The sequence below is a fragment of the Chiloscyllium plagiosum genome, chromosome 1, assembly GCF_004010195.1.
Source record: "Chiloscyllium plagiosum isolate BGI_BamShark_2017 chromosome 1, ASM401019v2, whole genome shotgun sequence".
Taxonomy (NCBI): domain Eukaryota; kingdom Metazoa; phylum Chordata; class Chondrichthyes; order Orectolobiformes; family Hemiscylliidae; genus Chiloscyllium; species Chiloscyllium plagiosum.
Window position 1 is genome coordinate 74689776 of NC_057710.1, and position 13568 is coordinate 74703343.

Here is a 13568-nt window from a genome sequence, read left to right on the forward strand (position 1 = left end):
ATCATAGCAATTACGGAAACATGGCTCAGGGATAGGCAGAACTGGCAGCTTAATGTTCCAGGATACAAATGCTACAGGAAGGGCAGAAAGGGAGGCAAGAGAGGAGGGGGAGTGGCATTTTTGATAAGGGATAGTATTACAGCTGTGCCGAGTGAGGATATTTCCGGAAATACATCTGGGAAAGTTATTTGGGTGGAACTGAGAAATAAGAAAGGGATGATCACCTTATTGGGATTGTATTATAGACCCCCTAATAGTCAGAGGGAAATTGAGAAACAAACTTGTAAGGAGGTCTCAGCTATCTGCAAGAATAATAGGGTGGTTAAGGTAGGGGATTTTAACTTTCCAAACATAGACTGGGACTGCCATAGTAATAAAGGTTTAGATGGAGAGGAATTTTTTAAGTGCGTACAAGAAAATTTTCTGATTCAGTATGTGGATGTACCAGTAGAGAAGGTGCAAAACTTGACCTACTCCTGGGAAATAATGCAGGGCAGGTGACTGAGGTGTCAGTGGGGGAGCACTTTGGGGCCAGCGACCATAATTCTATTAGATTTTAAATAGTGATGGAAAAGGATAGACCAGGTCTAAAAGTTGAAATTCTAAATTGGAGAGAGGCCAATTTTGACGGTATTAGGCAAGAACGTTCGAAAGCTGATTGGGGGCAGATGTTCGCAGATAAAGGGACGGCTGGAAAATAGGAAGCCATCAGAAATGAGATAACAAGAATCCAGAGGAAGTATATTCCTGTTAGGGTGAAAAGAAACACTGGTAGGTATAGAGAATGCTGGATGACTAAAGAAATTGAGGGTTTGGTTAAGAAAAGAAGGAAGCATATGTCAGGTATAGACAGGATAGATGGAGTGAATCCTTAGAAGAGTATAAAGGCAGTAGGAGTATACTTAAGAGGGCAAAAAGGGGGCATGAGATAGCTTTGGCAAATAGAATGAATGAGAATCCAAAGGGTTTTTACAAATACATTAAAGACAAAAGGGTAACTAGGGAGAGAATAGAACCCCTCAAAGATTAGCAAGGTGGCCTTTGTGTGAAGCCACAGAAAATGGAAGAGATACTAAATGAGAATTGTGCATCAGTGTTTACTGTGGAAAAGGATATGGAAGATGTAGACTGCAAGGAAATAGATGGTGACATCTTGCAAAATGTCCAGATTACAGAGGAGGAGGTGCTGGATGTCTTGAAATGGGTAAAGGTGGATAAATCCCAGGACCTGATCAGGTGTACCTGAGAACTCTGTGGGAAGCTAGAGAAGTGATTGTTGGGCCTCTTGCTGAGATATTTGTATCATCGATAGTCACAGGTGAGGTGCCGGAAGGCTGGAGGTTGGCAAATGTGGTGCCACTGCTTAAGGGCGGTAAGGACAAGCCAGGGAGCTATAGACCAGTGAGCCTGACGTTTGTGGTGTGCAAGTTATTGGAGGGAATCCTGAGAGACAAGATGGACATTTATTTGGAAAGGCAAGGACAGATTAGGGATAGTCAACATGGTTTTGTGAATGGGAAATCATGCCTGACAAACTTGATTGAGTGTTTTGAAGAAGTAACAAAGAAGATTGACGAGGGTAGAGCGGTAGATGTGATGTATGTGGACTTCAGTAAGGCGTTCGACAAGGTTCCCCATGGGAGACTGATTAGAAGGTTAGATCTCATGGAATACAGGGAGAATTAGCCATTTGGATACAGAACTGGCTCAAAGGTAGAAGACGGAGGGTGGTGGTGGAGGGTTGTTTTTCAGACTGGAGGTGACCAGTGGAGTGCCACAAGGATCGGTGTTGGGTCCTGTATTTTTTTTAGGAGAAAGTGAGGACTGCAGATGCTGGAGATCAGAGCTGAAAATGTGTTGCTGGAAAAGCGCAGCAGGTCAGGTAGCATTCCTGAAGAAGGGCTCATGCCCGAAACATCGATTCTCGTGCTCCTTGGATGCTCCTGACCTGCTGTGCTTTTCCAGCAACACATTTTCAGCTCCTGTATTTTTTTTGTCATTTACATAAATGATTTGGATGTGAGCATAAGAGGTACAGTTAGTAGGTTTGCAGATGACACCAAAATTGGAGGTGTAGTGGACAGCGAAGAGGGTTACCTCAGATTACAACAGGATCTTGACCAGATGGGCCAAGGGACTGAAGTGGCAGACGGAGTTTAATTCAGATAAATGCGAGGTGCTGCATTTTGGGAAAGTAAACCTTAGCAGGACTTATACACTTAAAGGTAAGGTCCTAAGGAGTGTTGCTGAACAAAGAGACCTTGGAGTGCATGTAGATATGATAGTGAAGAAGGCGTTTGGTATGCTTTCTTTTATTGGTCAGAGTATTGAGTACAGGAGTTGGGAGGTCATGTTGCGGCTGTACAGGACATTGGTTAGGCCACTGTTGGAATATTGCATACACTTCTGGTCTCCTTCCTATCAGAAAGATGTTGTGAAACTTGAAAGGGTTCAGAAAAGATTTACAAGGATGTTGCCAGGGTTGGAGGATTCGAGTTATAGAAAGAGGCTGAGGGGTGACCTTATAGAGGTTTACAGAATTATGAGGGGCATGGATAGGTTAAATCGGCAAAGTCTTTTCCCTGGGGTCAGGGAGTCCAGAACTAGAGGGCATAGGTTTAGGGTGAGAGGGGAAAGATATAAGAGACCTAAGGGGCAACCTTTTCACACAGAGGGTGCTACGCGTATGGAATATGCTGCCAGAAGATGTGGTGGAGGCTGGTACAATTGCAGTATTTAAGAGGCATTTGGATTGGTACATGAGTAGGAAGGGTTTGGAGGGATATGGGCCGGGGCTGGCAGGTGGGACTAGATTGGGTTGGGATATCTGGTTGGGATGGACGAGTTGGACTGAAGGGTCCGTTTCCATGCTGTACATCTCTATGACTCTAAATTTTGCTTAAGGCTCATGGTGAGGTACCCTGTTATTTTTTGAGTATTTACACTTAAGTTTTAACTTCCATAATCAGGCAGAGTATAATTGGAAAAGATGAAATACCTATATGCAAAATGGTAAAACTTTAAAAGGAATAGCGGTACATGGATACTTAGGTCCTGTGATGCTGCTGCTCCTTTAACAAGATTATGTTATCCTTGGCTTTTTCTTCAGAGAGGTTGTAACAGACATAGGCTCCAAACGCTCTAGGTTTGAAGGGTTTTAGGGCCAGTTTGATTATATACTGCCTCAGGAAAAAGGCTTTAAGGTTTTTAAAAAACACTTGAACAATGGGAGTGGCCAGTTCTCCCAGCTCAGCTTTACTCTGGTTTGATTTGGTTTTCGTAGTCTGGCTATTCGATGAAAGCAGTCAGGCAGTTTGAGGCTGCTGATCCAAGAAACAGCAACATGGAAGAGGGTGTTCCATGCTATCATCTCTCTCTGACGTGTCTCCTCTAAGTCCTTGTGTTTGTTTTTACATTTTGGGCCAAGGTGTGTTTATGAGCATTCTTTAAATTATTGGGAAGAGCATCATTAAGCTGGTATAATCCTGGGAATTTGGATAGGTTAAGTTATTCCGTATTCTGTTCTCTTTGTTTCATTCAGTAATCCTGTAAATAAATTCTGTCTTGTTTAAAGCTATATAGTGTGACCAGCTGCGTCTCTCCTGGAATATTTGTGTTATACCTGCTTAAAACAACAACGAGCAAAGTTAGGGTCTGGGCTACTTTCTGGAAGTGTTTTGAGAGGGTCTGGCATGGTCCATAACAGTACACAAATGTCAAAGTATGAAAGAAGTAGATAAAAGCATCAAGGCAAAGCAACAATGCTTGAACTGTTCTCTGAACACCTGCGCATCAGAGTTTATTACTCCCTGTTTCATTTTAACCATGACATTGGTGTGAGCTGGATGAGGAGGAATTTCTTCAACAGATGGATGGTGAGTCTGTGGAACCCATTGTCCCAGACATCTATTTAAGATGGAGAAAGAGAGGTTCTTGATTAGTAAGGGGATCTAAGGTTATGGGAGAAGACAGGGGAATGATATCATCTACATTTGAATAGCAGAGTACACATGAACTGAATGGCCTAAACCAGCTCCTACATCCTATGGTCTTATGATGGGGAAATGTGACCAGATATGTTGTATAAATTTTTACAAAGAAATAATGAACTTGGCAATTACTGACTTATTAACATTCTCTCTATAATCAGTTGGAATGATGGAAGAATAGCTTAAGTGACACTGAAACACCATTTGCACAAAAAACGTTAGTTCACATTCTACCAAAAGCAATTACGCTTGACCTTGACAAGGTATTGATTCGGATACAAATACAATACCCAAAACTAGAGTAGAGAAGGGAGTAGTTATTCATCGAGACAATCTAATTATTCTTGTTACAGTTTGGTAATAAAAATGGGAACGAAGGATAAATTGAGGCATAGAGTCATAGAGATGTACACCAAGGAAACAGACCCTTCGGTTCAACCCGTTCATGCTGACCAGATATCCTAACCTAGTCCCATTTGCCAGCACTTGGCCCATATTCCTCTAAACCCTTCCTATTTATTGATCAATCCAGCTGCCATTTAAATGATGTGATTGTACCAGCCTCCACCACTTCGTCTTGCAGTTCATTCCATTCGTGCACCACCCTCTGTGTGAAAAAGTTGTCCCTTGGGTCCCTTTTAAATTTTTTCCCTCTCACCCTAAACCTATGCCCTCTAGTCCTGGACTCCTCCACCCCAGGGAAAACACCTTGTCTGTTTATCCTAGCCATGCCCCTCATGATTTTATAAACCTCAATAAGGTCAACCCTCTGCCTTCGACACTCAGGGAAAACAGCACCAGCCTATTCAGCCTCTCCTTCGAGCTTAAATCCTGCAACCCTGACAACATCCTTATAAACCTTTTCTGAACCCTTTCAAGTTTCACAATTGTCCTTCCGATATTCCACACAATATTCCAAAAGTGGCCTAACCAATGTCCTGTATAGCTGCAACATGATCTCTCAACTCCTATACTCAATGCTCTGACCAATAATGACAAGCATACCAAATGCCGCCTTCACTATCCCTTCTAGATTAGATTAGATTAGATTAGATTACTTAGTGTGGAAACAGGCCCTTCCGCCCAACAAGTTCACACCAACCCGCCGAAGCGCAATCCACCCAGACCCATTCCCCAACATTTACCCCATCACCTAACACTACAGGCAATTTAGCATAGCCAATTCACCTAACCTGCACATTTTTGGACTGTGGGAGATCTACCTGCGATTTTACTTTCAAGGAGCTATGAACCTGAACTCAGGTCTCTTTGTTCAACAACTCCCCGGGATCTTACTGATAAGTGTATAAGTCGTGCTCTGATTTGCCTTTCCAAAATGCAGTTCCTCATATTTATCTAAATTAAACTCCATCTGCCACTCCTCAGCTCATTGGCCCATTTGATCAAGATCCCATTGTACTCTGAGGTAACCTTCTTCGCTGTCCCCTGCACCTCCAATTTTGGTGTCATCTGCAAACTTAACGACACCTCCTATGTTCACATTAACATCATTTATATGATGTTGACCCAGCACCGATCTTTGTGGCACACCAGTGTTCACAGGCCTCCAGTTTGAAAGGTAACCCTCCATCACCACCCTCTGTCTTCTACCTTCAAACCAGTTTTGTATCCAAATGGCTAATTCTCCCTGTATTCCATGAGATCTAACCTTGCTAACCAATCGACAGTGAAGAACCTTGTGGAATGCCTTACTGAAGTCCAGATAGATCACACCGCTCTGCCCTCCTTTGGCCTATTCAAGTCAGCTACATGGGAAGATTTTGTTTATGTTGAGAGAAGAAACTTTACAACCCCAGGATTGCAGGAAATAATTAGATGTCAGGTCTTTTACCCAGAATTGTTTCATCAAATTCTCTTTGTAGTGAGGATCAATATTGACAATTCTAGAAATTAATCCATTCACAATTTCTCCATTAATGGACTAGATCATATTGACCTACAAAAGGCTTTGAAAAGCACCACAGCTTGGCATCAGTCAACAGGCTCTCCTTCTCAGAGTTCCATTGCCAATGAATACAAAAGCATTACAGTCAGGAAACATCATCAATTTAATATCATCAAAATGTAAAGCAATTTAAATATGCATGGCAGACTGGATATGCAAGGATGATTTTTCGTCTGGCTCGGGATAGGGGTCCAGAACCAAGGATCATTTGTTTTTGTATTCACTCGTGGGACATGGGTGATGCTGGTTGGCCACAACCTATTGCCTGTACCTTGATGCCCTTGAGAAGATGGTGGTGCACTGTCTTTTTGAACCGCTGCTGGCTGTGCTGTGGATTGACCCACAATGCCTTTAGGGAGGGACTTTCTGGATTTTGACCCAAAGACAGTGAAGAACAGCAAAATACTTCCACGTCAGGATAATGAGTGGCTTGGAGTGGAAACATGCAGGTGGTGGTGTTCTCATGTATCTACTGCACTTGTTGTTCTAGATGGAAGTGGTCGTGGGTTTGGAAGATGCTGTCTAAGGATCTTGGGTAAATTTCTGCAGAGCATCTTGTAGATGCTCACTGCTACTGAGCGTCAGTGTGGAGGGAGTCAATGTAGTGCAGTCAAGTTGGCTGGTTTTCCCTGGATGTCAAGCTGCTTGAGTGTTGCTGGAGCTGCACTCATCCAGGCAAGTGGGAGTTATTCCATTGTACTCCTGACTTGTGTCTTGTAGATGATGGACAGATTTGGGGTGTTAGTAGGTGAGTTACTTGTCACAGTATTCCTAGCCTCTGAGCGGTCTGGTAGCCACTGTGCTTCAGTGAAAGTCCAGTTGAGTTTCTGGTCAGTGGTAAGCCACCAGAATGTTGATTGTGGGGAGTTCCGTGATGGTAATATTGTTGAATGTCAAGGAGGAGTGATTAGATTGTCTCTTATTGAAGATGGTCATTGCCTGGCATTTTTGTGGTGCAGATGTTATCAGCCCAAGCTGGATATTGTTGCACTTGAATTTGGACTGCTTCAGTATCTGAGGAATTGTGAATGGTGCTAAACATTATGCATTCCTCAGCGACTATCCCCACTTCTGACCTTATGACGGAAGGAAGGCCATTGATTATGCTGCTGAAAATGATTGACCCTGAGACACACACTGAGGAACTCCTGCAGAAATGTCGTGGAGCTGACATGACTCACCTCCAACAACTGTAACCATCTTCCTTTGTTCCAGATATGATGACAACCATGCTTTCAAATACAGTTCAGGCTATTTCAGATTGTGATGAGGATTATGTCGAGAGAGTAGGAGTATGGCATCGAGAGAGAGAGCCAAGGTCATGTTGGATAGCGGTGTGGACTTGATAGGCTGAATGATCTAATCCTGTTGTTTTCTTTGCTTCTGTGTCATGCACCATCCTGTTTGGTCATTGTTTTTTCTGTGTTTTCTGTTGAATTTTTCTGATTTCCCTAAATAATTTCAGCATTTCCCCAAGCACTAATGATTTTAAGGAGCAAATAGAAATGCACAATAAATATGGCACCAATATCTCTACATCTTTAATGAATTTGATAATGTTATGTAGCAAAAACCTATTTTTATTCATCATTGAGTTTGTCAGTATTGGGCGATGGTTCATAATTTCTTAAGAAAACTGTTAACAGTATAATTATGCATGAGGAAGGCTATCCAGTTCATGTTCGTTCAGAATGATTTGAAAGTCACTCCATTATAACATTGAGATGGTTGTTAAATAATTCCAGAGATTTTCTTGTATTGTCTGACCAAGGTGAACTCCCAGGTTCCACAAAGCACATTTGAACTTGTTTTCTCTGGTCTAATTCTTGCCATTTACATTCTCATGCAATTTACAAGTTTATTTACCCTTAAAAGTCTTCTCTGTTCACATCTATTCCCAGTTGGCAGCATCCTGGTGGTTCCTTCCTGCAGTGCCTTCATCCTTGAATGTTCTTTTTTTCTTGGTGAATGTACTGATAATAATAATGAGGCTCATGGTATTTACTATTATGGGATAAATTGGATAAAAACTTCCTAATGATAATGTGTATTCAGTTAAAGGAGGAAATCCTTATGTTGCAGTCTGAGTTACAGTGTTCTTTCACTGACTTATTAGAGTGGATGTTATGTCAGCTCAGCATTGAAATGCACTTAAGTAAGGTTAAGTGCTTACCCACTAATTATCCAAAAATACATGACTAATTCATGATTCTGCACTCCACAAATGTGAACTTGTAATGGTACAATACAGATTCATCACTGCATCTCAGCCTTTATGGACTATTCTGCTTCTTGTGAAACCAATAGTTCTATTAGTTTTAATTTCTCTTTCCATTTAAAGTGCCCCTTTTATTGCCTTGGGAATATATGCTCTCAAGTTGTCTGTTTTTTCACATTTCTTTGCAATTAATGTTTAATTATTTACTAAAATGTACCAATTGGCATTTCCTGACGTTAAATTCCAACTGATACTTTTTAGCCTATTTCACCCACTTACCAATCAATATCTGCTTGCGGTCTTCCTTGTCCTTGGAGAAGACACAAGGCTTATAATAATTTAGGCACGAGATGTGGGATATCTCACTGAAGAGTTTAATTTTTGTTTTTGATTTGTTTGGTTTCATAAAATATTTATCATTTTTATTCATAACTATTTCTCTTAGCCACAATTATAAATCTCAAGCGTGTTTGTGGAGTTACATTAGTTTTTTTTACAATTGCTGAATTTGGAAAAATAATGAATTCAAAATCAATAAATCCAATAGATTGTTTCCACTTTATTGAACTTCAGTTCTGAATTTTAACTCGTAAGATTATGTAGATTTCATGGAGTTTTTAGCAAGCATTTTTATGAACTGCTTAAAGATATCTTTTAAAAAGAATTATTGTAAAAGCGCTTACAAAGGAGCATTCGAAATATTCTCAAATTGTAGTTTCAGAACTGTTCCCTGATATGAATAGGATCTGATTGTTATTGCTAGTCTGTTGGCTTTATTATTTATCAGTATTTTTAATAGTGTTTTCTCTCCTTATCTCCTTCCCCCACCTTATAGGAATTTCTGAGCGCAGTGTTTGAGAGGCTAAAACAATTTCTGGAATGTCGTAAGTACATTTATGGTAAATAACAAGATTAAAATTTACATGCGGAATTGTACTACATGAAAAAAATCCTTGTGTATTACAAAAGTAGGACACTGAATTATTTACGAACAGAGTATTGCTGCATTAAGAAATTCATGCGAATACCAATGGAACGAGGAACAACATTTCAAACTGTATGGAAAGAGAGTACTGGTTGGCGTGTAGATGCTGATTGATAGAGGCCTTGCCATGGAGAATGAACCATTTCATTGATGACTGACAGTTAATTACCAAGCTTTATTTAAATTTTAAACCAGGCATGTTTGCTCTAATTGGCCAAGGCATTTCCCTCAGGAATGGAGCAGAGAATGATGTGGCCTGTTCTGTCAAGCTGGAACGGTCACGTATATGTCTTTTTGTCTGCTGCAAACAGGACTCTGTTTATTGATGCATATAGCTTCTATTACATGCAGTTGCACCACTGCAAATGTGACTGATAAGCTTGAATAGGTTGTTAGCATTGTTTCTTGCGCACTCAGGAATAGTTGGCAAAATGTTGCCCAATTGAATCTAATTTTGAGCACTCAGTTTTGAGTTTTGCAAGTGCAAGCTAGTTGGGTGCAGACAGTACTTTTCCAGTTGTAAACCGCAGGAGGTTCATACTGTTTTATACAATCTGCTAGACTTAAGACATATGGCCCATATATCTGCATCACACCAGCACTGAAATTCACTTACTACATTATTCCTTTGTGAGATAGGCAGAATATCTAATTGGCTTGATGACAATCTGTTGATATGGTGAACATTATAACAGCAGTGTAAGACAGAAAACTTCACCTGTTGCTCAGATTTTTGAAAAGATTAGATTAGATTAGATTAGATTACAGTGTGGAAACAGGCCCTTCGGCCCAACAAGTCCACACCGACCCTCTGAAGTGCAACCCACCCATACCCCTACATTTACCCCTTACCTAACACTACGGGCAATTTAGCATGGCCAATTCACCTGACCTGCACATCTTTGGACTGTGGGAGGAAACCGGAGCAGACACAGGGAGAACGTGCAAACTCCACACAGTCAGTCGCCTGAGGCGGGAATTGAACCTGGGTCTCTGGCGCTGTGAGGCAGCAGTGCTAACCACTGTGCCACCGTGCCACCCACGAAAAGATCTTTAAAATACTATGAACAGATGCAGAAAATACTCAAAAGGACAATGGAATGTCAGCCTTTATACTTAGAGGACTGGAGTGTAAGGATGCAGAGGTTATGTTGCAGCTATGCAAAATTCTGGTTAGATCCCACTTGGAGTTTAATAAACAAATTTGGACACCACACCTTGGGAAGAATACATTGGCTTTAGAGCGAGTACAGCATAGGTTTACAAGAATGTTATCTGGATATCAGGAATTATGAGGAGAAATAATACAAATTAGGCCTGTTTCTCGAGAATATACAAAGTTAAGGGATAATCAGATCCAAGGTTTCACGATGTTAACAGGAAAAGAAAGATAGATGAAGATAAATATTTCCATTGGTTGGGGATTTTAGAACTCGGGCGCATGGTCTGAGAGTTCGAGCCAGACCATAGAGGAGAGATGTTAGGAAGCACTTCTACATACACTGGATAGTAGATGTTTGGAACTCCTTTCCACAAATGACAGTTGTTAATTTTAGATCAGATTTTTTTTATTTAAGGAAAGGCATTAAGAGATATGGGCCAAAGGCATGTATACAAAATTAGGTCACAGAGCAGCCATGATATTATTGAATGGTGGAACAGGCTTGAGGGTTAAAAGTTCTATGGTTATTCCTATGAAATACCAAAGGATAATTTGAGATAGATTGAGCACTTTTCTTCACTTAAGTGAATTTACGAATTTTGTGATAAGGATACGATAACATACTTGAACAGAATGTCTTTTTGGTCAGCACTCAAGTTCTGTACACCCCAATGATTATTTTGTTTATAAATATTTGCAGCTTTTAACTGCAGTTGTGACGGATCTCACTTGTTTCAGCACAGAGTTTTGTATTAATGTCTTCAGGTGGACTCCTCAAAAGGAACAGAGGTACTTTGAGCCTTTGGGTTTCCTCCACAATTTGCTTTAATCATGGCTGATTGAGCACTTCAATGCTTTTTATCTAGACTATCCTCATAACTATTTACCTTGCAAGTAATCAGAAATATGTTAACCTGTGCTTTAAATATACTCTGAAAGGCTGAGCGTGCGCAGTCCTCTGAGTTAGAGAATTCTAAAAATTCACCTTCTGCTGAGTAAAACAAAATTCTGCTCACCTCAATACTAGATGGATCCCTCATTTTTAAATAATGCCCAATGGTTTTAGGCTCCCCATCCACGGGGAAGAATCTACTTTGTCTATTCCTATTAAATAATTGGTAATGTTTAATGAGAGATTCTGTCATTCTTCAAAACTCTACAGATTAAGTTGCCCAATCTCATTTCTTAGGACAGTCTGGCCATTCCGAAAACAAATTTGATAAATTGTCATTGCACTTTGTCAATGGCAGTGGTGTACTTTCTGAGTTAAGGAGATTAAAACATAGAACGGAGAACATTATAGCGCAGTACAGGTCCTTCGGCCTTCAATGTTGCATCAATCGGTGAAACTGATCTGAAGCCCATCTAACCTACACTATTCCATTCTCGTCCAAACTGCACACAATTCTCTAGGTGCAGTATAAATAAGATCCTATACAATTGAAGAAGGGTCACTGGACTCAAAGTATAAGCTCTACCTTTTCTACACAGATGCCGCCACACTGCTTGATTTCTCCAGCAATTTCAGTTTCTGTTTCAGAATCTCAGCATCTGCAGTTCTTTGTTTTATTTTATCCTATTCAATTGATACAAGGCTTCACTACTGCTGTGCTCAAATCCTCTTGTGATTTAGGCTAACATTCCATTAGTCTTCCTAATAGCTTGTTGCATCTGCATGTTAGCCTTCAGTGAGTAGGACACTCATAGACAAGGTAAGAGTACATAGAGTAATAGACAAGGACACCGAGGTCTATTTGCACATCCATCATTTCCAACTTCTCATCATTTCAGAAAGACTTTGCCTATATACTTTCTCTTATCAATATGGATAACCTCTTATTTTTCCACATTATATTCCATCCGCATGTTCTTGCTCAATCAAGAAGCTTTGTACGGTTCCTCCTGAAAATCTTTTACCCAACATATTCCTGCTTAGCTTTTATCACTTTCAAATTTGGAAATATTGCGTGACCAGATTAATAGTATGAACAGGTGAGGTCCACCTGATCCTTGTAGCACTCCAGTAGGCCAATATGAGAATGGCCCAATTATTCCTTGGCTGCATTTTCTGTCTATTAGCCAATCCTTAAACTATTCCAATAGATTATCTCCTAGACCACTTGTTTTAATTTTGATAATCAACCTTTTGTATGGGTAATTGTCAAAACCTTCTGAAAACCCAAAAATGAAACATCGATTGATTTCCCTTCATTAATTTCTCTTTGTTATATTCCCAAAAAAATGTTTCCATATGCAAATATGTTGATTATCCTCAATTACATCATTGTTATCTAATTGTATAATTGTTATGTCCTTTATGATTGTTTCTGCATTTCCCCTACTACTGATGTAAGGCTGATAGGTGTCATTCCCTGTTTCTTCCCTTGTTTCTTCCTTAAATTGTGGAATGACATCATGAAGCAAGTCATAATTGCAAAGAAGATAGATATTTAGGCCTTTGAGTGCATGTTTTGTGTCCAATCCCTAACCTGTATGTCCCTTACTTCTTTCATGCCCTAGTTCTATTTCCCTTTAAAATCATTGTTACTGCTTGTCAGTTTTCAGTTCCAAGTCATTACCATGCTGTGTTTTAAAAAAATAAACTTCTAGTTCCTCTAGTTTTTGTTCAGGACCTTTCATCTATATCCCATAATGGTCCTGGTACATCAGCTCATGGGAATGGCTTTCGTCTTTGGCGTTCTGAAGATGAGTCACATTGAGCTTGATGTTAACTGTTTCACTTTCCACAGATGTTGACAGAGCTGAGTACTTTTTGTTTTACTAATTGCTTTTCTTTGTCTACCATATCCAAGTCTACCATAATATTGTGCACTTCTATCAGCCCTCAAGTTCTTTTGCCCCAAAGAGAGCAGCATGCACCCCGTATTATGCAATGTAGTTCATATTGTGTATAAACTTGAACTCATTCAAAACTCTACAGCATATTTCTAACTTGCCCCAAGCCTGGTTCACTCTTCACAGCTATACTGACCGACAATGACTTCCAATCTTGGTAATACTTTGGTCTTAAGTTGCTATCTTTGTTTTCATTTTCCTTCACATACCCATTACCACTTACTCCCTTTGGTCTTGCAACCAGTAGTGACTTACGTGACTTATTCATTTAAATGTGTGGGCACTTTGAATTTTTTAATCATGTAGGCACAATAACTTAAGGTAAAATTTACACTCAGCAGTGGAATTATGTATTGCAGCACAGCCTCGCTACTCGTGTCCTGCAGCTTTAA

The 13568-nt window shown here is 40.2% G+C and overlaps 1 protein-coding gene across 3 annotated transcripts in view; it reads left to right on the forward strand.

Moving 5' to 3' along the window:
* Positions 1-13568, forward strand: part of ipo11 (importin 11) — a 458122-nt gene that overhangs the window by 116398 nt on the left and 328156 nt on the right. For 2 of the 3 annotated variants that reach the window (XM_043689423.1, XM_043689430.1), the window contains exon 8: positions 9009-9072. In XM_043689423.1, the coding sequence (XP_043545358.1) occupies positions 9009-9072 (64 nt within the window). The remainder of the gene's footprint in view (positions 1-9008; positions 9073-13568) is intronic. The other variant, XM_043689427.1, reaches the window with a different exon arrangement.